The sequence below is a fragment of the Trichomycterus rosablanca genome, chromosome 19 (genome assembly GCF_030014385.1).
Source record: "Trichomycterus rosablanca isolate fTriRos1 chromosome 19, fTriRos1.hap1, whole genome shotgun sequence".
NCBI lineage: Eukaryota > Metazoa > Chordata > Actinopteri > Siluriformes > Trichomycteridae > Trichomycterus > Trichomycterus rosablanca.
The window spans coordinates 11185123-11210724 of record NC_086006.1 but is presented as its reverse complement, the minus strand read 5'-3'; the positions used below and the strand labels follow the sequence as shown (position 1 = coordinate 11210724).

Genomic DNA, 25602 nt, shown 5'->3' with positions numbered 1-25602 from the left:
ATGCATCTTGCCATAAGGCAAAGGACGTGAAAACTTTCCTTCAAGAAAACATATAATGTCAATGGCATGGCCTGCAAATAGTCCGGATCTCAATCCATTTGAAAATCTCTGGTGGAAATTGAAGAAAATGGTCAATGACAAGGTTCCAACCTGCAAAGCTGATCTGGCAACAGCAATAAGAGACAGTTGAAGGCAGATTGATGAAGAATACTGTTTGTCATTAGTTAACTCCATGCCTCAGAGAGTTTAAACCATTATAAAAGCCAGAGGTGGTGCAACAAAGTAATAATGGTGCAGTGTTTTCTAATGATTCCATAATTTTTTCCTCAGATTTGAGTGATTCCATATTTTTTTCCTCTACTTGATCCAAAAAAAAGCAATTGTGACTGACCACAACTATTATATTTGTTTATTTTTTTATTGTTTCTTAATGCCAGAGGGTTGACAGTTTGAGAAATGATAGTTTTGTGGCATGTCTGTGATTTATTTTTTTTCTACAAAATTAAACAATTGAAAGAACATCTTCCAAGAGTGGTGATTCCATAATTTTTGCCAGGGGTTGTATATATACAGTCAAGCCGGAAAGTCTGCACACCCCTTTCACCTTCTCCACGTTTGATTACATTACAGACTCATTCTATAATAGATTGAGTTCATTTTTGTCACAAAATTCTACACAAAATAGCCACAATGACAAAGTGAAAGCAGGTTTTTACACATTTGTTCTAATTTATTAAAAATCTAAATGTAAAATATCATATGTACACAAGTGTGCACACCCTCTGATATGACACCCAAAAGTGAGCTGAGGTGCATGTTGTTTTTACTGATACTGCTTGAGATGTTTCCACAATTTAATTGGAGTCCACCTGTGGTAAATTCAATTGATCGGACATGATTGGGGATTGCCAACACCTGTCTGTATAAGGTCCCACAGTTGACAGTGCATATCAGATATCAGAGCAAACTCCAAGCCATGGGGTCAAAGGAATTATCTGCAGACCTCAGAAACAGGATTGTGTCAAGGCATAGGAGTTTGGAACCACCAAAAATCTTCCTAGACCAGTCCGCAGGGCCTAACTTAGCGATCGGGGAAGACGGGGAGGTGAGCAGGAACACGAGGGTCACTCTGACAGAGCTCCAGCAGATCAACCATCCAGGCAGCACTCCACAAATCACACCTTTATGGTAGAGTGGCCAGATGGAAGCCACTCTTTAGTTAAAGGCACATTACAGCCAAAAAAAATACATATAGCTTATCTGCCTCCAGGTATGTTGCATTCCGAGATGCTTTCTGTTGTGTCTACTCTCCAGAGACTTTGATCGTTTAAGGACAGTATTAGCCTTGGTACCGACTCATTATCGGATCTAGACGTCCAAAAATATGTGCACACTGTTCTAATGTACAGTTTCTGACAAGTCAAAATTAGTGCCAGCAAAACGCCCTCACTTTGGGGTTAAAAGGTAAAACATAACATTTCACCATATTCCTCTGACAGCCATTTTTAAAACTTTAATGTCAGTCAAGCTAATAGATTCAGACCTAGCAGTCAAGGGTTATTATACTAGACTAGCATTTTGTCTTTAGAAAGAAGACATAGAACAGTAAAATAACCCACACTAGCAACTCCACTGTGGTAGAAAATTGCCAAGGGAGGCCTGGGCACTATTACAGGTACCGGTTTGAAAAACAACAGGCTAATAAGCACTGTAGTCTGCTGAGGTTAAAAAGGTGCTGCTTATAATTCTGCACCTGTCTTTTACCTTTCTATAATGTCACTTTCCCCTTATCTTCCAAATGCTAATGTCAGAAATAATGGTGTCTAACTTCTGAGAGTGACTCAGTGCGGTCCTTTTCTGCTAAACATACCACCTTGCTGGATATAATTACATATGCTGGTCTGCTAGGCTTAATCATATTTGATTTTCAGAGGCACAGCTATTGTCTCCTTTTTCTGCCCTCTTATGTCGCTCACCGCGATAATGTATGCAGATCAGCCGGGAAGGAATAACAACGAATACAAATGCGGTAGATGTGGCTGGATGCGGGCGCCGCTATCTCTAATGGTGGCCTGATTCGTTTAGGAATGATTACTCCACCGCCAATGATTAATTCCCTCAGGGTTTGATTGTGTCGGATGAAGAGGTAAAAAAGAGGGGAGGCAAAAAAAAAAAAAAAAAAAAAACAGGGACGGAATTGAAAGGCATCATTAATACATTCAGATCCTTATAAACAGCCTCCTTAAAGAGCAGAGAGTGAAGAAGGGTGCATGGAACTGGCACCCAATTTGTCCCTACTTTGTTCTAGTAATAAGATTCAGGCCTCCACTGAGCTGTGGATGAGATAATTAACTCCCCCAGATACACTTGAGGATGGGGGTTCTCTCTTTTTGATTTATTGTGTAAAGCAGACCGATTCATGGTCATCTTTTTAATTGGGCGGTTACATGAATTGCATGATATACAATTTATTTGGTAATTTATTTGTCACATTAGACTAGACAAGCACTTGAGGAAAGATGAAAGCAACTGCCAACTGTGGAGGGGAAAATAAAAGACACAGTGCTAACATTGGGTATTTAAATCGCACTGAAGTGAATTTTACTTACACTATTTTTTTAAAAAAGGGATTTAAATTCACTCCTTGTTTCTACACACACTGTCCATTTTATCAGCTCCACTTACCATATAGAAGCACTTTGTAGTTCTACAATTACTGACTGTAGTCCATCAGTTTCTCTACATACCTTTTTAGCCTGATTTCACCCTGTTCTTCAATGGTCAGGACCCCCACAGAGCAGGTATTATGTGGGTGGTGGATCATTCTCAGCACTGCAGTGATACTGACATGGTGGTGGTCCATCCTAGATACCTCCGAGCCCAGAGAAGTCGACGCCGCTTCTGGACATGGTTAACATAAGGCTTCTTTTTTGCACAGTAAAGTTTTAAGTGGCATTTGTGCATGTAACTCTGTATTGTAGTGCTTGACAAAGGTTTTCCAAAGTAATCCCTCACCCATGTGGTTATATCAGCTATTGTTGAGTGGCGGTTCTTGATGCAGTGCCGTCTGAGGGATCGAAGATCACGGGCGTTCAGCTTAAGCTTGCGCCCTTGGTCTTTACGCACTGAAATTCCTCCTGATTCCTTGAATGGTTTAATGATATTATGCACTGTAGAGGGAGAAATATGCAAATCCTTTCCAATCTTCCTTTGAGGTTCATTGTTTTTAAACATTTCAATCATTTTCTCACACATTTGTTGACAAACTGGAGATCCTCTGATCATCTTTGCTCATCAAAGACTCAGCCTTTCCTGGATGCTGCTTTTGTACCAAACCATGATTACAATCACCTGTTGACATCATCTGTTATTAAAGCAATAAGCCACGAGAGACCGTGCGTTACTGCAATTTTAGCACGGGGAAGGTTGTTTTGGCACGACGCGAAGCGGACATAACATTCACTTTTTCTTTTCAGTGGCGTATTAATATGGAATGATGTGAGGTGGTCATAGGTGTGCGTTTATCGGGGATTTTACCACGGCTTCGAACGCGGCTCAGCCAATCAGATTTTAGGACCGGAACTATCCGTTTTATAATTAGTTTTTTCACCACATTACTAGCCCTAAATTGCCCCCATCCCAACTTTTCTTGGAATGTGTTGCAGGCCTGAAATGCAGGAATGGATGTATGTTAACAAATTAAATAAAGTTGAGCAAATAAAACATGAAATATCTCAGGTTCAAACTGTCTGCAATCAAATAAAAGTCAAATTAAATGTAAGGAACACTGTGTTTTCATTTTATTTGCATTTTCCATACTGTCCCAACTTTTTCTGATTTGGGGTTGTAAAAAAAAACTACAATTGGATAAATGAAAAGAAAGAACTGTACTTGTTCAAGGTATTTCCATTGTCTCCATGAGCAACTAAATAGCAAATTGCAGGCTTTCCATTGACTTTTATCTTACGTTAGTCAAAATGGTGTTCGCCTGACTCATCCACCCTTTCTTTCTATTTCTCTCTTTCAGAAGCATGTAAGCATTGTGAACTGGAAGAACTATAGACTTCGATCGTGACCAGAGTAAAAAGAGGGTACATTTCTCCATACGCTTCCTTCTTGCGGGCCTTTCAGATCATGGAGGGCCAGCGAGATTCACAGAGGACTTTCTGGGTCAAATTTTCAGGAGCTTTTAGGCTCATATTATGTGTTGAGTTGTTAGTCCTGACCCTTGGTACAACATGCAACGGACAGACGTTTACTACATTTCACCCCGAGAAGCGAGAATGGTCATTCAATCATCTGACAGTCCACCAAACTACAGGAGCTCTGTATATCGGCGCTGTTAACCGTGTCTACAAGCTCTCTGGTAATCTCACTCTCCTGGTGTCCCATGATACTGGTCCTGAAGATGACAACAAGGCCTGCTACCCTCCTCTTATAGTCCAGCCCTGTTCTGAACCCTTAGTCTCCACCAACAACGTCAACAAGCTTCTTCTTATCGATTACTCGCAAAACAGGCTGCTGGCTTGCGGGAGCCTCTATCAGGGTGTATGCAAGCTGCTTCGACTAGATGATCTCTTTATATTGGTCGAGCCGTCACACAAGAAAGAGCATTATCTCTCCAGTGTCAACGAAACTGGCACCATGTACGGCGTTATCGTGCCCTCCCAGGGCAAAGACGGGACACTGTTCATCGGCACTGCTGTAGACGGAAAGCAAGACTACTTCCCGACCATCTCGAGCCGCAAACTCCCACGTGATCCGGAGTCCTCAGCCATGCTCGATTACGAACTGCACACTGACTTCGTCTCCTCGCTCATCAAGATCCCTTCAGACACCTTAGCCCTGGTCTCACACTTCGACATTTACTACATCTATGGCTTTGCCAGCGGGAATTTTGTTTACTTCTTAACTGTGCAACCAGAGACCCCCGAAAATGGTATGGCCTCCAGCGGTTCATTCAGCGACCTCTTTTACGTCTCGCGCATCGTACGTCTCTGCAAAGACGACCACAAATTTCACTCCTACGTGTCGCTGCCGATTGGTTGCGTGCGCAATGGCGTGGAGTACCGGCTACTGCAGGCAGCCTACTTGGCTAAACCAGGGAAGGTCCTCGCAAGTTCACTTAACATCAGCGCGACGGACGATGTGCTTTTTGCTATTTTTTCTAAAGGCCAGAAACAGTACAATCGCCCCCCTGATGATTCAGCACTGTGCGTTTTTACCATCAAGGACATCAATGCTCGCATCAAGGACCGCTTGCAGTCTTGCTACCAAGGGGAAGGAAATCTGGAGCTCAACTGGTTGCTGGGGAAGGATGTTCAGTGCACCAAAGCGGTAAGTAAAAATATTAACATTGCAGTGAAATGTTGTTTTGTCTATTTTTCTATGCTTTTTTATATGTAGTGTATTTTTAAACGTTTTGTTTTGGTATTTAGTACCGAGCAAATTTAGCTTTTTTAGCATTTCTTCTTTTGGGCAATATTACTCTGCTTATATTAAAAAATATAAGCGTTTGTCTTTTTGCTAACACAACTGCAGGTTCTTTAATTCTAGCATGTACAATGACTGCACTATATAATCCTAATTGTAAACACAGGCACTGGTCATTTTTGTCAGGTAGATTTTTATTTAGTATTTTTATAGCTGCCTGGTTTCTTGGGTTTGCTGGGTTTGGATCTTAGAGGTGCTGTCACCCACCAGGTATCTACACAGACAAGCTTGGCTATATGATAGATTGGCTCACTGTCCAGGTATCCCTGCCTTGCGTCCAGTGTTTACAAACCCAACACCAAGCAACCCTGACCGGGATAAAGCTGCTCATGAAAATAAAATGAACTATCTGTTTATTAAGGCAATTAACCAATGTCCAATGTACCTACATGATTTACATCAATCACCCAAAACATTACGACCACCCAAACTGAGAATGGCAATGCCTACTCCGTAAGAGTTGTGCATGTGACAATCAGGGATATATTAGTCATAGTACGCTTGTTGAATTTAGCACATATGGGGAACATAAACACCTGATTCACTTTTATGGGGGCTTACACCAGCACAACACACACTAACACACCACCAATGTGTCAGTGTCACTGCAATGCTGAGAATGATCCACCACCCAAATAATACCTGCTCTGTGGTGGTCCTGTGGGGGTCCTGACCATTGAAGAACAGGTGAAAGCAGGGTAAAAGGGTATGTAGAGAAACATATGGACTACAGTCAGTAATTGTAGAACTACAAAGTGCTTCTATATGGTAAGTGGAGCTTATAAAATAGACAGTGAGTGTAGAAACAACAGTTGGTTTTAATGTTATGGCTGATCGGTGTACGTACTAAATGGTAACAACACTATTTGTGTCCAGTTTTACTGCTACATGAATTCACTCACTATTTATGAAACGTTATGTCTTGAAGAAACATTGGATTGTCCTCGTCAGGGATGTCTGACCCCAAGAGACTGGATGACAGACAAAACATGGATAAAACACTGAATTCATCCTAGCATGTAAATATAGGATCAGATTACTCGTGCAATTAGGTAATTGGTTTACAACCCAATAGGATAAGTAGTCATTAAAAACCATGTGAATATGATATCCATTTAAAATGGGTTTATTTTTCTTGGCAAGGATTCAAGCTGTGATATTCTTTTCTAGCTATATAAAAATAATCAGAGTCTTCTTGTAAGGGAAAACATTGAGAGACATGTATAAGAGAGCAGATAAAAGGGAACCAGCTGGAAAAACCCTGTAGCCTTCAAGCAGGATTTGTCAGTATGTGTAAGGCCTTTGTATGGTATCTGCATTCATTTATTTTAAGTCTGTTTTAATGTAGTTATGTTTTTAGCTTCAGTATGTGTTTTTTAATGCCTAACAGAGATTAAACTAGGAAATAATGCTATAGTGGAATATTAACACACAGACGCATAGTCATGCTCGATCAGAAAGAGCCTTTCCCAAACAAAATTTAAAGTACAAATATAGATACACTGATCAGCCATAACAGTAAAACCACCTCCTTGTTTCTACACTTACTGTCCATTTTATCATCTCCACTTACCATATAGAAGCACTTTGTAGTTCTACAATTACTGACTGTAGTCCATCTGTTTCTCTACATACATTTTTAACCCCCTTTTATGTTGTTTGTCAATGTTTAAGACCCCCACAGGACCTCTACAGAGCAGATATTATTTAGGTGGTGGATCATTCTCAGCACTGCAGTGACACTGACATGGTGGTGGTGTGTTAGTGTGTGCTGGTATAAGTGGATCAGACACAGCAGCACTGCTGGAGTTTTTAAATACCGTGTCCACTCACTGTCTACTCTATTAGACACTCCTACCTAGTTTGTCCACCTTGTAGATGTAAAGTCAGAGACTATCGCTCATCTATTGCTTCTGTTTGAGTTGGTCATCTTCTAGTCCTTCATCAGTGGTCACAGGACGCTGCCCACGGGGCGCTGTTGGCTGGATATCTTTGATTGGTGGACTCTCAGTTCAGCAGTGACAGTGAGGTGTTTAAAAACTCCAGCAGCGCTGCTGTGTCTGATCCACTCATACCAGCACAACACACACTAACACACCACCACCATGAGAATAATTCATCACCCAAATAATACCTACTCTGTTGTGGTCCTGTGGGGGTCCTGATCATTAAAAAACAGGGTGCAAGCACGCTTAAAAGGTATGTAGAGAGCAGATGGACTACAGTCATTAATTGTAGAAATTCTATATGGTAAGTGGAGCTGATAAAATGGACAGTGAGTGTAGAAACAAGGAGGTGGTTTTAATGTTATGGCTGATCAGTGTATTTCACTTCTTTACATTGCACCTTCTCAGACGTTAGCTGATAGTAGGCGTTTGTGAAGCTGCAGTCTGAACGGATACTGGAAACTCGGCTTGTGGGATAAGAAATGACAAAATTGAAGGAAAAAAAATCTAAAACAAATGAAAAGTCTCTACACTGTGCTTCTGTTTATGATGAGCTACAGTGGGGTCAAAAAGTATTTAGTCAGCCACTGATTGTGCAGGTTCTCCTACTTAGAAAGATGAGAGAGGTCTGTAATTTTCATCATAGGTGCACTTCAACTATGAGAAACAAAATGAGAAAAAAAAAAATCCAGGAAAACACATTGTAGGATTTTTAAAGAATTTATTTGTAAATTATGGTGGAAAATAAGTATTTGGTCAATAACAAAAGTTCAACTCAATACTTTGTAACATAACCTTTGTTGGCAATGACAGAGGTCAAACGTTTCCTGTAAGTCTTCACCAGGTTTGCACACAGTGTAGCTGGTATTTTGGCCCATTCCTCCATGCAGATCTCCTCTAGAGCAGTGATGTTTTGGGGCTGTCGCTGGGCAACACAGACTCCACAAATTTTCTATGGGGTTGAGGTCTGGAGACTGGCTATGCCACTCCAGGACCTTGAAATGCTTTTTACTCCCGAGCGGTGTGTTTGGGATCATTGTCATGCTGGAAGACCCAGCCACGTTCCATCTTCAATGCTCTCACTGATGGAAGGAGGTTTTGGCTAAAAATCTCACGATACATGGCCCCGTTCATTCTTCCCTTAACACGGATCAGTCGTCCTGTCCCCTTTGCAGAAAAACAGCCCCAAAGCATGATGTTTCCACCCCCATGCTTCACAGTAGGTATGGTGTTCTTGGGTTTTTCTTCTTCCTCCAAACACGACGAGTTGAGTTTTTACCAAAAAGTTCCATTTTGGTTTCATCTGACCACATGATATTCTCCCAATCCTCTTCTGGATCATCCATATGCTCTCTGGCAAACTTCAGACGGGCCTGGACATGTACTGGTTTAAGCAGGGGGACACGCCTGGCACTGCAGGATTTGAGTCCCTCTCGGCGTAGTGTGTTACTGATGGTAGTCTTTGTTATTTTGGTCCCAGCTCTCTGCAGGTCATTCATCAGGTCCCTCCGTGTAGTTCTGGGATTTTTGCTCACCGTTCTCATGATCATTTTGACCCCACGGGATGAGATCTTGACCCCAAGGGAGATTATCAATGGTCTTGTATGTCTTCCATTTTCTTACAATTGCTCCCACAGTTGATTTATTCACACCAACCTGCTTGCCTATTGTAGATTCACTCTTCCCAGCCTGGTGCAGGTCTACAATTTTCTTCCTGGTGTCCTTCGACAGCTCTTTGGTCTTGGCCATGGTTGAGTTTGGAGTCTGACTGTTTGAGGCTGTGGACAGGTGTCTTTTATACAGATAACGAGGTCAAACAGGTGCCATTAATACAGGTAACGAGTGGAGGACAGAAGAGCTTCTTAAAGAAGAAGTTACAGGTCTGTGAGAGCCAGAAATCTTGCTTGTTTGTTATTGACCAAATACTTATTTTCCACCATAATTTACAAATAAATTCTTTAAAAATACTACAATGTGATTTCCTGGATTTTTTTTTTCATTTTGTCTCTCATAGTTGAAGTGTAGCTATGATGAAAATTACAGACCTCTCTCATCTTTCTGAGTAGGAGAACCTGCACAATCAGTGGCTGACTAAATACTTTTTGACCCCACTGTAAATGTAGAAACTGGTGGTCAGTGTGGGTTGAGCTAGCGATCAATAATAGGTCAGCGAGGGTGGCCTTTATGGAAGGTGACACTTGTTTGCACCACATATAGACAGCACTTGAGAGGTTTTCTCATGGCAGTTGTTACTAGTCCAGTTTCCTTACATTCCTACTGACACATCCCATAAACACCTAGTGGATTGTCTCTCATGAGGTCAGCCCAGCTTTGTGTTTTCTTAAGTTTCTTTAAAGACCATAGCATTACACTTAATTCTTTAGCCAATTTCTGCTTTGTTCTTTTTTACTATAAACTAAGAAACTGCCATCGCCGGTGTGAAGATGTGCTTTGCGAAAAACGCCTTTGTCAATACCCACTCAAATAATCTATAGTTTTTAATGGCTCGGACAGGCAGCATATTTAATTATTCCCACAGGGAGCAGTCGAAGCTTCCTTAGATCAGTCCTGATGGTCTGTAGATGTCGATTCCATTCCTTCTTTCATCCTGTTATTTTTATTCCCTTTCCAGGACCAGCAGGAGTATAAAAATATATTTCTAAACAAAGACATTTTGTAATATTCAACCACATTTTGTATGAACCCCTTTACCTTAATAGTGTTGCATAACCCTCCCTATCTAAGCCTGAGGAATGAATTGTTTTTGTTTAATTTCTTTTTAGTTATTCCGGACTGTTTTTGCTGGCTGCAGTTGTGGTTCTTTCTGCTTCCCCCCTCCAGTCCTTTCCTAGTACAGTTGTACCTTGAAACTCAACATCAATTGGTTCTGGGAGTGGCGTTGAGTTTAAAAGGCATTGAGTTTTAAGGTAGTTTTTCCCATAAGGGAAAATTCCCATCTAATTGCATATATTTTAGGCTCATGTAAAATAATGAGGTTGTTTTTGACACTACAACCCTAAATCAGAAAGTTGGGACAGTATGGAAAATGGAAAAAAAAATGCAGTGTTTCTTACATTACTCTGACATTTTACATTACAGACAGTGTGAACCCATTATTAGCCATTGTGGGACCATCAATGTCAACTGTTTAAAATGTTTATTCCACTAAATCCACTTTATGTAGTAATTATTACACTTTACATCCTGTGTAACAGGACATTAAAGGAAATTACTGCAGTAAAGCTGCAGGTGGGAATTACTTGAAGTCAGAGATTACCGGTAAAGGTAACCCAGTAATTACCCATGTTTAGTGTGCAAAACATTCCTCAAACACACTGATGACATTTGGCATTGCTACTTGCTCATTTGAACAACTTTATTATTATTTTTTCTTATCAATTTCTTCTTCTACTCATAATCACTATACAGTACACAATTTGACTCATTAATTTCTAATTATATGTATTGGCATAATCAGTTGCAAACTGTAGAGGCTGGTGGTGGCTCTATAATGGTATGAGACCCCTGGTTCATCTACAAACGTCTCTGACAGGTGAGCGCTATGTGTGCCCCCTTTCTGACTAGTTACATCCAATCATGTCCTGCATTCATTTTGATACGTTTGGCCTCTTACAATGGGACAGTGCGCCGTCACACACATCCAGAGACACCAAATTATGGTCAGAGGAACATGGTCAGAGGGTTTGGGGTTTTGCCAAGTCACCAGATCTCAAAGTTATCAAACACATCTGGGATGCCATGCAACATGCTGTGGAGCACAGACATCCTACATCTCAGAATACAACAGAATTGTGGCCTGTATGGTCTTCATTGCCCACATAATATTGGCATAATCAGTTGCATGCTCAAATAGTGGACAAAATAATCCAAACCAAAAACTTAAAGTATGAGGACCGTTTTATATGGTTCATGTAGTATTTTAGTATAAATATGCTGGTATAGGATTTAAAACTCACTATGCATATTTATTGCACATAGTTCTCGACTTCTAATGTTTAAATGTATATCTATATCTCTTTCTGTCTGTCCGTCTATCCTTTTATCTATCTGTCTGTCTGTCTGTCTGTCTGTCTGTCTGTCTGTCTGTCTGTCTGTCTGTCTGTCTGTCTGTCTATCTATCTATCTATCTATCTATCTATCTATCTATCTGTCTATCCATCCATCCGTCCATCCATCCGTCCATCCATCCATCCGTCCATTCATCAATCCGGCTGTCTGTCCGTCCATCCATCCATCCATCCATCCATCCATCTAGCTGTCTGTCCGTCTGTCCATCCATCCGTCCACTCATCCATCCATCCATCCATCCATTTACCTATCTATCCATCTATTTACCTACCTATCTATCTATTTGTTCGTCTGTCCATCCATCCATCTATCTGTCTGTCTATCTGTCTATCAATCCATCCATCCATCCATCCATCCATCCATTCACCTATCTGTCTGTCTGGCCGTTCGTCCCTCCATCCATTCATTTACCTATCTATCCATCTATTTACCTACCTATCTGTCCGTCCGTCTTTCCACCCATCTGTCCGTCCATCCATCCGTCCATCCATCTATCATCCGTCTGTCCATCCGCCTGTCCGTCTGTCTGTCCGTCCGTCCGTCTGTTCGTCTGTCTATCATCTATCCAACCATTTACCTATCTATCCATCTTTTTACCTATCTGTCTGTCTTTCCGTCCGTCCATCCATCCATTTACCTACAGTGTATCAGAAAAGTGAGTACACCCCTCACATTTCTGCAGATATTTAAGTATATCTTTTCATGGGACAACACTGACAAAATGACACTTTGACACAATGAAAAGTAGTCTGTGTGCAGCTTATATAACAGTGTAAATTTACTAGTGTTACTAGGTCTCAGGTGTGCATAGGGAGCAGGTGTGTTCAATTTAGTAGTACAGCTCTCACACTCTCTCATACTGGTCACTGAAAGTTCCAACATGGCACCTCATGGCAAAGAACTCTCTGAGGATCTTAAAAGACGAATTGTTGCGCTACATGAAGATGGCCAAGGCTACAAGAAGATTGCCAACACCCTGAAACTGAGCTGCAGCACAGTGGCCAAAATCATCCAGCGTTTTAAAAGAGCAGGGTCCACTCAGAACAAACCTCACGTTGGTCGTCCAAAGAAGCTGAGTGCACGTGCTCAGCTGTCTTTGAAAGAGAGGCGCAGGAGTGCTGTCAGCATTGCTGCAGAGATTGAAAAGGTGGGGGGTCAGCCTGTCAGTGCTCAGACCATACGCCGCACACTACATCAAATTGGTCTGCATGGCTGTCACCCCAGAAGGAAGCCTCTTCTGAAGTCTCTACACAAGAAAGCCCGCAAACAGTTTGCTGAAGACATGTCAACAAAGGATATGGATTACTGGAACCATGTCCTATGGTCTGATGAGACCAAGATTAATTTGTTTGTTTCAGATGGTCTCAAGCATGTGTGGCGGCAATCAGGTGAGGAGTACAAAGATAAGTGTGTCATGCCTACAGTCAAGCATGGTGGTGGGAATGCCATGGTCTGGGGCTGCATGAGTGCAGCAGGTGTTGGGGAGTTACATTTCATTGAGGGACACATGAACTCCAATATGTACTGTGAAATACTGAAGCAGAGCATGATCCCCTCCCTCCGTAAACTGGGTCGCAGGGCAGTGTTTCAGCATGATAATGACCCCAAACACACCTCTAAGACAACCACTGCTTTATTGAAGAGGCTGAGGGTAAAGGTGATGGACTGGCCAAGCATGTCTCCAGACCTAAACCCAATAGAACATCTTTGGGGCATCCTCAAGCGGAAGGTGGAGGAGCGCAAAGTCTCGAATATCCGCCAGCTCCGTGATGTCGTCATGGAGGAGTGGAAAAGCATTCCAGTGGCAACCTGTGAAGCTCTGGTAAACTCCATGCCCAGGAGAGTTAAGGCAGTTCTGGGAAATAATGGTGGCCACACAAAATATTGACACTTCAGGAACTTTCACTAAGGGGTGTACTCACTTTTGTTGCCGGTGGTTTAGACATTAATGGCTGTATATTGAGTTATTTTGAGGGAAGAATAAATTTACACTGTTATATAAGCTGTACACAGACTACTTTTCATTGTGTCAAAGTGTCATTTTGTCAGTGTTGTCCCATGAAAAGATATACTTAAATATCTGCAGAAATGTGAGGGGTGTACTCACTTTTGTGATACACTGTATCTATCCATCTATCTAAATACACTACTAATATTCAGTATGTGGGCTCAGTCATGCTCAAACAGCAAAAAGCCTTCCCGCAAGCCTGTTTCCGCTAAGTTAAAAACATCTAACTGATTGTATGTAATGGTTTTTTATATACCTGGCCTCAATAGGTGTTCCTGAAACAACTGAATTCATTCATCAGCATCGGTGTCCGAATATGTTTGACCATATATAGCGTACACAGAAGCGCGTAAGTTGAAGCATTAAAACGGTTGACATTGAAAGTAATGGATGTGGATATGAGGATTTACATCTGCCGGTCCCTCATCCGTGCATCATCATCGAAACTCTCAGGCTCTAATCAAACCAAATGGGATGAATTACATTTAGACTCGGGCAGACAGCTGCAACTGCAATACTGTACCGAATCGACACACTTTTCCAATTTACATGGGTAGTGAAGCGGCGGTCTTAGTTATATTGTGAGGTTTCATTGGGTACCACTGAATTAACACACACACAAACACAGGCTTGCATAACGCTCACACACCTCAAGCTCAAGCTGTCTGATCTGTCCGACTATAATAAAGCACACAGGCACGTGAAGACACTTGAGTTCCAAGCGTTTAAACTCACCTATGAGTATTGCTTCTGCTATTTTGGGAATATAAATAAAAGAAATGTTGGTGTGAAAGGCCTGCATACGTTTATACCCTCTGCACATTATTGCCTTTCTTGGGACTAGCTGGCTGCGCTGCAATAAAGTTTTATAGCCTGTAGCTGGAGAGTCAGTGCTAATGTAGGTGAAGGATGTGTAGTGCGGATGATAAACAGTGTACTTACATTGGCTCGCTCCTCCTTTCTACTCTTAGTGGCACTTTGAGGCCAGTGGCATTCGTATGGCACGGGATGACCTGAATCGAGATGACCATGCTGTTGGCTTTGAGGCCTGTAGCTGCTCTTCTCTGAATGAATACTAATTCTAGGCTGTTATTTGTTCAGCATAAAACAATAGTTCATTCATTGTGTCAAACAAGTCAGGTGGCAGACAATGGTGAAAGCTAATCTTTATTGACTTTAATGTTTGCCTACTCATTTGCATGTCAATGAACAACTGTAGGATGGCTTCAGGTGACCTACAAAAATGACAATTGGCAGCTGGGGCATTGCAAGGATGAAATAGGCTTCTTCAGGCCATGACGCCAATCTAGGGCCTTGGGCATATGGATTTTTGACCAATATAAAGCATGAAAATTAATTAGGTAATATACACTGATCAGCCATAACATTAAAACCACTTTCTTGTTTCTACACTCACTGTCCATTTTATCAGCTCCACTTACCATATAGAAGCACTTTGTAGTTCTACAATTACTGACTGTAGTCCATCTGTTTCTCTGCATGCTTTGTTAGCCCCTTTTCATGCTGTTCTTTAATGGTCAGGACTCTCCCAGGACCACCACAGAGTAGGTATTATTCAGGTGGTGGATCATTCTCAGCACTGCAATGACACTGACTTAATGGTTGTGTGTTAGTGTGTGTTGTGCTGGTATGGCTGGATCAGACACAGCAGCGCTGCTGGAGTTTTTAAATACCTTGTCCACTCACTGTCCACTCTATTAGACACTCCTACCTAGCTGGTCCACCTTGTAGATGTAAAGTCAGAGACGATCGCTCATCTATTGCTGCTGTTTGAGTTGGTCATCTTCTAGATCTCCGTCGGTGGTCACAGGACGCTTCCCATGGGGCGCTGTTGGCTGGATATTTTTGGTTAGTGGACTATTCTCATTCCAGCAGCGACAGTGTTGTTTTTTAAAACTCTGTAAGCACTGCTGTGTCTGATCCACTCATACCAGCACAACACACACTAACACACTCTGTAGTGGTCCTGTGGGGGTCCTGACCATTGAAGAACAGGGTGAAAGCAGGCTTAAACGGTATGTAGAGAAATATATGGACTACAGACAATAATTGTAGAACTTCAAAGTGCTCCTATATGGTAAGTAGAGCTAATTAAATGGACAGTAAGTGTAAAAACAAGGTGGTGGTTTTAATGTTATGGCTGATCAGTGTATTTTCAGACTGTGACAGAATATGGTTTCAGTAATGAGGGGTTTAAGGTCTTTGCTCAAGAGCCCAACAGTGGCAGCTTGGCACTGGTTAAGCCTAAAGCCTTCAGTCTTAAGTGCTGAGCCACCACTTCCCAGTTGACAGGGCTGCCAAGTTTTGACTGTGTCTAAACCGGATTTGATAGCAGGAAGCACACTGTAGCTTCTCTGTGGCCCTGACTGTTCCTGAATTAAACTGGACCTTGATGAGACGCTGAGTGACTTTGTTGGGTCCGGGGTTCAATCTATACCCCCGATTGCCTGTTTTTCCAATTTTCTTCCACCCTTCTAATCATGACAGGTAGCTCGGCAGCTCAGAATTTCTCTTCGGTTTGAGTTTTTGTTTGCTGACTTGCTGGCGCCTCGCAGGTCCAGGGTGCCTTCCAGGTAACACCTGACCAAGATCAAGTGGTTAGAATAAAGTAAGGCTAGATAAATGTGTGCAGTCAAGATTCTAATTAGGGTTTAAATCACTGTTGGAAGGTTTTGCTGGAGCAGACCGGCTTGCTCTTCTTCAGTAATTGCATACCTTTCCAGCTCAAGACCATTCATTAATATGTTTATATCTTTGTTTCTTTACAGCCTGTGCCTATCGATGACAACTTCTGTGGTCTGGACATTAACCAGCCCCTGGGTGGCTCTCAGCTGGTAACCGGGCACACACTTTATACAGAAAGCAGAGACCGTATGACCTCTGTGACGTCCTATGTCTACAATGGCTACTGCGTGGCTTTCGTTGGGACTAAGAGTGGACGACTGAAAAAGGTGAGTTTGATTATGGTTTATCTCAGCTTTGAATTTTTACCACATCCACTGTGCTTGGATGCCAGTTCTTCTGTCTTTTGGAATTCGTTAGGCATTATTTTGTCTTTGGTATTATATCTGAGGATTTTAGGGTTTTAGGATGCGAATGGTCTTCCTCCTGCCAGGGATTTTCAAAGATTTAAGGTCAAGCATTATATTTTCCTAGCCTTTTTGTCTCAGCTCAGAACAGAGCAGCTTAACTTTGGACCTGTTTCACATTTAAAACCAGATATCCAGCCTGCTACTGTCAGAAAGGTCCTAAAGACTTCCTGAATACTTAATGTTCTTAAGAACCTGTCTGCATCCGTTCCAACTTTTCTCTGAGGCAGCTCTCAATTGCCGGTTCCTTCAGAGACTTTTGAGCCTCTTAAGCACCTATCCATTCATTACTGAATCACAGGGGTTAGTCACAGACTGATCCGGACTCCCCACCGGTCCTCCGGTGATAGCTAGACCCGGTCATGGTCTAGAGGTTATCAGAAGTGATTATGGCACTTTTCACACAGGGGAAATTTGTAAGCTTTTTGATGTCAGTTCCTTCGTAGTTACTTGTGACAGAAAGCATCTTGCTGTTTGTTGGTGTGTTATTGTAATTCCAAAAGCTCTATATACACTGATCAGCCATAACATTTACCATATAGAAGCACTTTGTAGTACTACAGTTACTGACTGTTCTTCACCCTGTTTTTCAATGGTCAGGACCCCCACATGACCACCACAGAGTAGGTATTATTTGGGTGGTGGATCATTCTCAGCACTGCAGTGACACTGACATGATGGTGGTGGTGTGTTAGTGTGTGTTGTGCTGGTATGAGTGGATACAGACACACAGCGCTCCTGGAGTTTTTAAATACCGTGTCCACTCACTGTCCACTCTATTAGACACTCCTACCTAGTTGGTCCACCTTGTAGATGTAAATTCAGAGACGATCGCTCATCTTTTACTGCAGTTTGAGTTGGTCATCTTCTAGTCCTTCATGAGGACTAGAGGTCACAGGACGCTGCCCACAGGGCGCTGTTGGCTGGATATTTTCGGTTGGTGGACTATTCTCAGTCCAGCAGTGACAGTGAGGTGTTTAAAAACTCCATCAGTACTGCTGTGTTTTATCCACTCATACCAGCGCAACACACACTAACACACCACCACCATGTCAGTGTCACTGCAGTGCTGAGAATGATCCACCACCTAAATAATACCTGCTCTGTAGTGGTCCTGTGGGGGTCCTGACCATTGAAGAGCAGCATGAAAGGGGGCTAACAAAGCATGCAGAGAAACAGATGGACAAAGTGCTTCTATATGGTAAGTGGAGCTGATAACATGGACAGTGTGTGTAGAAACAAGGAGGTGGTTTTAATGTTATGGCTGACCTTATTTTCTCTTAGAACCCCATTCAATTTTCTCGGACCCCCATTGACGTGGGTTTTGTTATTATTCTTACCCTTTCAACAAGGATGACAAAAACGCATTGTGTTCTTGCTAATAGGAAATTTGATGAATCCTTGATGAAGGTCTAAATCTTGGTATTTTCTGGGTTTTGTTGTATGTAGTGAGTATACTTCTAGTGGTAGGAGCTTCCTCACCTGGGTCTACTTCATCAAGATCTGCATCAACAACTGAATCAGAATCTTTTGTAGTCGCCGTCTGTTGAGCTTTGCACTTTTGTGGTGGACAAATCAAATATGTGTCTATTCTCAAAAACCCAACATTGGCTATAGGCAGTTTTAAACAGATCAATATGACATCACAAGAATTCTCCCATATGCCAATAGCGTATTGATGTCCCCGTCCTATCACGGTTTATTCTTTTTTTCATTTTTTTTTTCTCAATTAAATGCAACATGACCCCCCGCTAGGCTAATTGAGTTGAGAACCACTAGGGTCCAGAGTCCTTTTAACCCTTAGGATCAACCGCAGCACTGATTCAACTGATCAACATATTTTACTTGTACATTTACATTTACATTTTCAGCATTTAGCAGACGCTTTTATCCAAAGCTGACTAAAAATGATTTTTTTTTTGGAGCAATTGAGGGTTAAGGACTTTGCTCAGGGGCCCAACAGTGGCAACTTGGCAGTGGTGGGGCTTGAACCGGCAACCTTTTGATTACTAGTCCAGTACCTTAACCACTGAGCTATCACTGCCCTGTAGTAATCCTTTCTTACAGAACAACTGCACCTAAAGACAGAAAAAGATGAATACTCTAGGGTTAGGGTTAGGGTAAGGGTTAGGGTTAGGGTTATTCAAGACCTATTTTCACCTGACTTACCATTATAATTCTTAATATACCATCATTGATATATCTTAACCAACTCTCTTTTGGAAGGATTTCTTTTGCCATTGAGTCTCAAGCGATAAAACAAGCACCCCATCCCCTATTCGAAATATGTTTTCGATTCACCATGATCTTGATTAGAAAGAAGCAAAGCTGAATAAATGGTGCATTGAAAAATGGACTGATTGACACCTGTGTAATTTAACTGGCATCATGGCTTTATCCTCATGCCTGGGTTTTCTGTTAGGTTCAGACTCATATTCACACACACACACACACACACACACACACACACACACACACAAAAGCTATTTCCATCTCTAATTGAATCGCTAGCATAATCAGGAAGTGGCATCAGAGCATTTCATTGAGTGTAATCCCCTTGTTTGAGCAGGTTAATAATTCATGCTTACATCCTTTCCTTCACCCGGAGTGGAATTAAATTAGATAGTGGGTGCAGTGCTTCCAGCAGTGGTGTTATGGACTGTTTGCTTTATCCTCACGCATATACACTGATCAGCCATAACATTAAAACCACCTCATTGTTTCTACACTCACTGTCCATTTTATCAGCTCCACTTATCATATAGAAGCACTTTGTAGTTCGACAGTTACTGACTGTAGTCCATCTAGTTCTTTACATACCTTTTTAGCCTGCGTTCACCCTGTTCTTCAATGGTCAGGACCCCCACAGGACCACCACAGAGTAGGTATTATTTAGGTGGTAGATCATTCTCAGCACTGCAGTGACACTGACATGGTGGTGGTGTGTTAGTGTGTGTTGTGCTGGTATGAGTGGACCAGACGCTCTATTAGACACTCCTACGTAGTTGGTCCACCTTGTAGATGTAAAGTCAGAGACGATCGCTCATCTATTGCTGCTGTTTGAGTTGTTCATCTTCTAGACCTTTATCAGTGGTCACAGGACGCTGCCTATGGGGCTCTGTTGGCTGGATGGTTTTGGTTGGTGGACTATGCTCAGTCCAGCAGTGACCGTGAGGTGTTTTAAAAATCCAGCAGCGCTGCTGTGTCTGATCCACTCATACCAGCACAACACACACTAACACACCACCACCATGTCAGTGTCACTGCAGTGCTCTGAATAATCCACCACCCAAATAATACCTGCTCTGTAGTGGTCCTGGGAGAGTCCTGACCATTGAAGAACTGCATGAAATGTGACTAACAAAGCATGCAGAGAAACAGATGGACTACAGTCAGTAATTGTAGAACTACGAAGTGCTCCTATATGGTAAGTGAAGCTGATAAAATGGATTTTAATGTTATAGCTGTTCAGTGTATATTTCAATCTCAGGGCTTGTGCAGGCTCATATTTAAACTAAAGCTGGTATGGTATAGCCAAGCAGGTGTTTTTAAAAGCTAATGCATGTCAATAAGGAAACTATGGGGATGAACCTAACCTGGTTATATCCTGGAAAAGTTTGCATTCCGCTTGGCTGCCTGAAATCCCATAAGAATGTGGACTCACAACTTGCTTGGTGAATGACAATGACTGCGAGAGGATTAGACTGCTATGTTAGGGACTGGAATGGGTTGCAAACTTATTGTGTGTCTATGTATTGGGCATGTTGGCACAGATAAAGCAAAAACAAAGCTTAAACATGTTTAAATGTGTCCATTTGCAGTGCAGTGATAAGTCTTCCTCAAGCTAAGCAACACAAAGAATCAGCCTTTTGTCGCGTAACCTTCGAGTCACAAGAAAAAGGCTATAGGTTGACAGGATTTGCCACACTGGAGGTGGCGAAATCTGGAATTGAAAGGTGAGCTGGTGCCTCATCCTGTACAGGATGGCACCGACTGCATGTTACGGTTCCTGCTGAGAATAGAACAAGAGAGAAGTGAGAGGGATGAAACTGGTGACTGTGAATTTAGCTCAGCTGAAGAACTGGGCTTGCACTGCTGCGTCTAATTGGATTGGCTCCTTTCCCGAAAAGCAAATCCACCTCCCCCATTCATGCACACTCTGACTGTCTCACTCTTTCGCACAACTACTCGCATACACTGCTTTCTCATTCATTAAACCAACTCACGTCAAACTAGACTTAAAAGCTCTGCAAGCATGGTATAGCATAAGATGTATATTCATTCATTTATATTCCATGCGCTTCATACTGGTCAGGATGATAGTGCGTCCAGCATCATCTGGATAGGAGTACGCTCTGGACAGGGCGCCAGTTCCTCACTGCGTGACACATACTTACACTCAAACTCAAAAGAAGCTTTATTGGCATGACAAATAAGGACATTCGTATTGCCAAGGCTCATATTAAGGGTGCCTGGAAATGGGGGATCGAACCAAAGATCCCACCATACCTGCAGCAGGATTGGCTGTCATATGGTACTTCTATTTTTACCTGTACTGACAGGGTTTTATATCAAAATAGACCATGTAGGGTTTCCTAGTAACGGTGACATTTTCTTTTACCTGAAAATCGTCATTTGACATGGGCTGTGTCCGAAATCGCATACTTTAACAGTTTGTTCTAGATTAGAGAAAGTATGCACTGTTTAGCCAGTAAAGCAGTAAGCTTTTTTAGTACACAAGTATGCAGCTTCAGTCGTACTATGTCTACGTTATAATAATTTTATAAATATATATATTCTTTTAATATGTAATTTTAAAAATCGACAAAATTAATCCTGTAGTGCTCCACAAAAGGTGGCTTAGTGGGTAGCACTGTCGCCTCACAGCAAGAAGGTCCTGGGTTCGATCCCCAGGCAGGGCGGTCCGGGTCCTTTCTGTGTGGAGTTTGCATGTTCTCCGGTTTCCTCCCACATTTTAAAAACATGCAATCAGGTTAATTGGAGACACTGAATTGCCCTATAAGTGAATGGGTGTGTGTATGTGTGTGTGTGTATGGGTGTCTGCCCTGCAATGGACTGGCTGTTACTGTGTGCCTTGAAAAGCTGGGATAGGCTCCAGCACATAATTGGCAGTGCCTGCAGCAGATACTAATTGGCCACCGTATCTGCAGGGTGGGGACCGGGACTATATGTGCGTGGGTGGGTCTTCATGCGCTGTGTAAGGACCCTGATTGGCAGAAGAGACGCCCGTGCAGGAAGCACGGACGAGAAGAGGAGGGCTGTACACGTGTAAAGAAGGCGTGGGCAGTGGCGTGCTCTCCTTGGATGCAAATCTGGAGTCTGTCAGCAGCGGAAGACAAATTGCATGCGCTAAATTGGGAGGAAAAATGGGGAGAAAATGCATAAAAATAATAATAAAAGTCCATCACTGACGTCTCTAATTCACAGGGAAACTTAATCCAAGACTGTACTATCAGCTTTTATGGAATATTCTTGGCACAGCCATTGGTGTTATGCTTGGTAAACACACTGTCCTAGAAATTACATTAAACACATTTTATAAAAATACACAGATGTATCCTAGATAACTATACAGCAGGCACTATCTGATAGACATGTGTCATTATGTAGACTGAGAAAGTATTTTTCTAGGTGTCTGGGCTCTTTACAGATAACATGCATCTGGAGGAGGTTGCCAATCATAATCAATGACCTGCTTATCTCGCTAGACTTTAGATAGCGAGGGACATATTTGGTTATATCAGTGTTTGCTGATTCTGGGGAGAATTTATGGGGCTTGGTTTCTCCGATTTGTAGTGTGAACTATATTTATTGCCAAGATAAGCAGTGGAGTGGTTACACACATGCCGTTATTAGACTGGGTTATATAAGCTTTGGGTTTATTTATTTAGAACGTAGGAGCTGGTGGAACAGTGGCAACAGAGCAATAAGGAGACAAGAAACAAGGGTCCTGAAGACCTGAGTTGAAGCCTACTGTGGGTTTCCTTTGGATACTTCAGTTTCCTACCATCTCTGGTGAAGAAATGCAATAAGTAGCTTGTCTACTATTAATTTGCCCTGAGTGGAAGTGGAAATGTGTTGGTGTGGTGCTCTGTAATGGTTTGTAGCCACTGTTTATGACTAGAATATAGCAGTTCAGACAAATAAACCATTAAACTGTTTGATGATGGTAAGAGAATCCTGGGAATCTGGGTTTGAGCTTCACCTCAGATGACTTCTGCATGTTCCTCCCAAGTCTGTGTACTACAGACATGCAGAAGATGAATTAGGTGGTCAGATTTGCTTTGCCAAACACATTCCATTATTAAACTGAGTTACATAAGCTTACTGAGTTACACAGTGGCAACAGAGCAATATGAAACAAGGGTCCTGAGGACTTGAGTTGGAGCCTTCTGTGGGTTTCCTTCGAATACTTCAGTTTCCTACCATCTCTGGGGTAGAAATGCAATAAGTAGATCGTCTACTATTAATTTGCCTTTAGTGGAAGTGTAAATGTGTTGGTGTGGTGCCCTGTAATGGGTTGTAGCCACTGTTTATGACTAGAATAAAGCAGTTCGTACAAATAAACTTTTACAATGTTTAATGATGGTGAGAGAGTTCTGGGAACCCGGGTTTGAGCCTCACCTCAGATGATTTCTGCATGTTCTTCCCATGTCTGTATACTACAGACATGCAGAAGATAAATTAGATGGTCAGATTTGCTTTGCCATACGCATTCCATTATTAGACCTAGTTACGTAAGCTTTGGGTTTATTTATTTAGAACTTAGGAGCTGGTGGCACAGTGGCAACAGGGCAATAAGGAGACAAGAAACAAGGGTCCTGAGGACTTGAGTTGGAGCCTACTGTGGGTTTCCTTTGCAAACATGCAGAAGATGAATTGAATGCTCCTGGTTACCCCTAGCTGGATGTACTAGATGAACTAAACAAACAAGTGTACGCCGCCTTGCAATGGATCCCAATGGTAGCCTTTAAATTCCATCCCATCAGGTCCTGTATGCAGCAGAAGTAAACAGTCTTTGTGTACCTGTGCCCCTTGATTAATTGCTTTCATGTCGCTCCAGTGCATAAACAGTATCTTTGAAAGCACAGTTCAGGTGTGTCCATCCTGGCAGGCGCTCGAAGTCCTAATTAGACAAATGTCCCATTGAACCGGTCAAGTAAGCATCTGGGCTCTGGTCCCACTTTCCTCTCTACTGAGCTGATCCGCTTGACACAAATTCGGATCCTGAACCAGGGACGCAGCAGTAAGCTATTACAAAGCATGGCACATGAAAGGGCAGGAGGGTCGGACAGCGACACCAGCAGCTGCTTCCGATGCTTATTTTCATTTAGAGTTTTCTTATCCCTGAGCGTTTTCATGTAATGACCGTCATTGCCCTTCGTTCCAGGTTTAACCTTTGCCGATATGGCTGTGCCATTCAGCCGAGTCTGAATGACCTCCCGTGTTAGCTCCGTCCAGACAGAGTGGCATCCTCAGCACGTCTCAAATAGAGTCGGCTAGCGGTTGTTTCTGTGCCTCGGTTCTTTGATTTCCCTGGCTTACCTGGTTCGATATAGGTGTCTAATTTTAGCTATAGCCGTGATAACAACTCAGAAATGAATCAGAGAGTAAGGGACAGGAGAGAGAGAATGAATGAAGGAGGGATAGTGTTTTATAGTGCTCGTCTGTGCCAGAATTGGCTGCCCGGACCGACATAGAGGAGGGTGTCCCTAGCAACAGCTCATACTCATAGCAACCAGAATAGTGTTCCCTCCCTATGGAAAATTCTTCATTCCAGTTGCAATAAGACAATGACCATATCCAGCTTTACCCGACAGAATGCAGACTCTCACGTATAAACACACATTGGCACAGTTGCGTATTGGCATACGCTAGCTCATCTTTCATTCTAATCGTAATACTCGTGGTAATTCATTATCGCTGATGCATGGAGATAATTCTTGGCTAAGCTCTTAGGCTTCAGACTTAAAGGGTCATTTTTAGTCAGCCTGACAGCAAATGCTCACATGGCTTGACTTGTATTAAATCCTGCCTCTATTTTATTATTATTATTATTATTATTATTTTATGTACTTATTCTGTACCGGGGATCATTCCCTTCATAGCCTTTCATGCTTGTCGCAGTTTCTCTTCAGACTACACCGGTTTGCTGAATGGTATTGCAATGAGACAATAGTGTAATTAGCTCAGGCAGTGTTTGATCTGCGGCATTATCAGAAATGCCAAACTCACTTTTTTACTCTCAGCTTGGCAGATAATTGGCCATGATATCTATTTTCTGAGTAGTTAGGAGAGAAAAGGCATGGACATGGAAAAAGATGCAACAGTCTCGCTTTTAAATGCCAGTGGGCATCACGTCCTCAGGATTAGTCATCCAGCTAAATGTTACGTTCTTGGTTTAGCTATTAAAGGAAAGATGTAGTAATGATGCATTGATGGGATTCATTTTCATGGTTTTTATTGCTTACAGATACATTTATAGATACAATTGGGATGCAATAAGGGAATAAATACATACACCGACGCTCGCTGTCCATTTTATCAGCTCCACTTACCATATAGGAACACTTTGCAGTTCTACAATTACTGATTGTAGTCCATCTGTTTCTCTGCATGCTTTGTTAGCCTCCTTTCATGCTGTTCTTAAATGGTCAGGACTCTCCCAGGACCACTACAGAGCAGGTATTATTTGGGTGGTGGATCATTCTCAGCACTGCAGTGACACTGACATGGTGGTGGTGTGTTAGTGTGTATGCCCAGCCAACGGCGACCCGTGACCACTGATGAAGGTCAAGAAGATGACCAACTCAAACAGCAGCAATAGATGAGCGATCGTCTCTGACTGTACATCTACAAGGTGGACCAACTAGGTAGGAGTGTCTAATAGAGTGGACAGTGAGTGGACAGTGTGTCTGATCCACTCATACCAGCA

The 25602-nt window shown here is 42.3% G+C and overlaps 1 protein-coding gene across 1 annotated transcript in view; it reads left to right on the top strand.

The window, feature by feature from the left end:
* plxna2 (plexin A2) overlaps positions 1 to 25602 on the top strand; it is a 344169-nt gene that overhangs the window by 58506 nt on the left and 260061 nt on the right. The window contains exons 2-3 of the mRNA XM_063016157.1: positions 4028 to 5337; positions 16326 to 16508. Of these exons, the coding sequence (XP_062872227.1) occupies positions 4135 to 5337; positions 16326 to 16508 (1386 nt within the window). The 5' untranslated portion in view covers positions 4028 to 4134. The remainder of the gene's footprint in view (positions 1 to 4027; positions 5338 to 16325; positions 16509 to 25602) is intronic.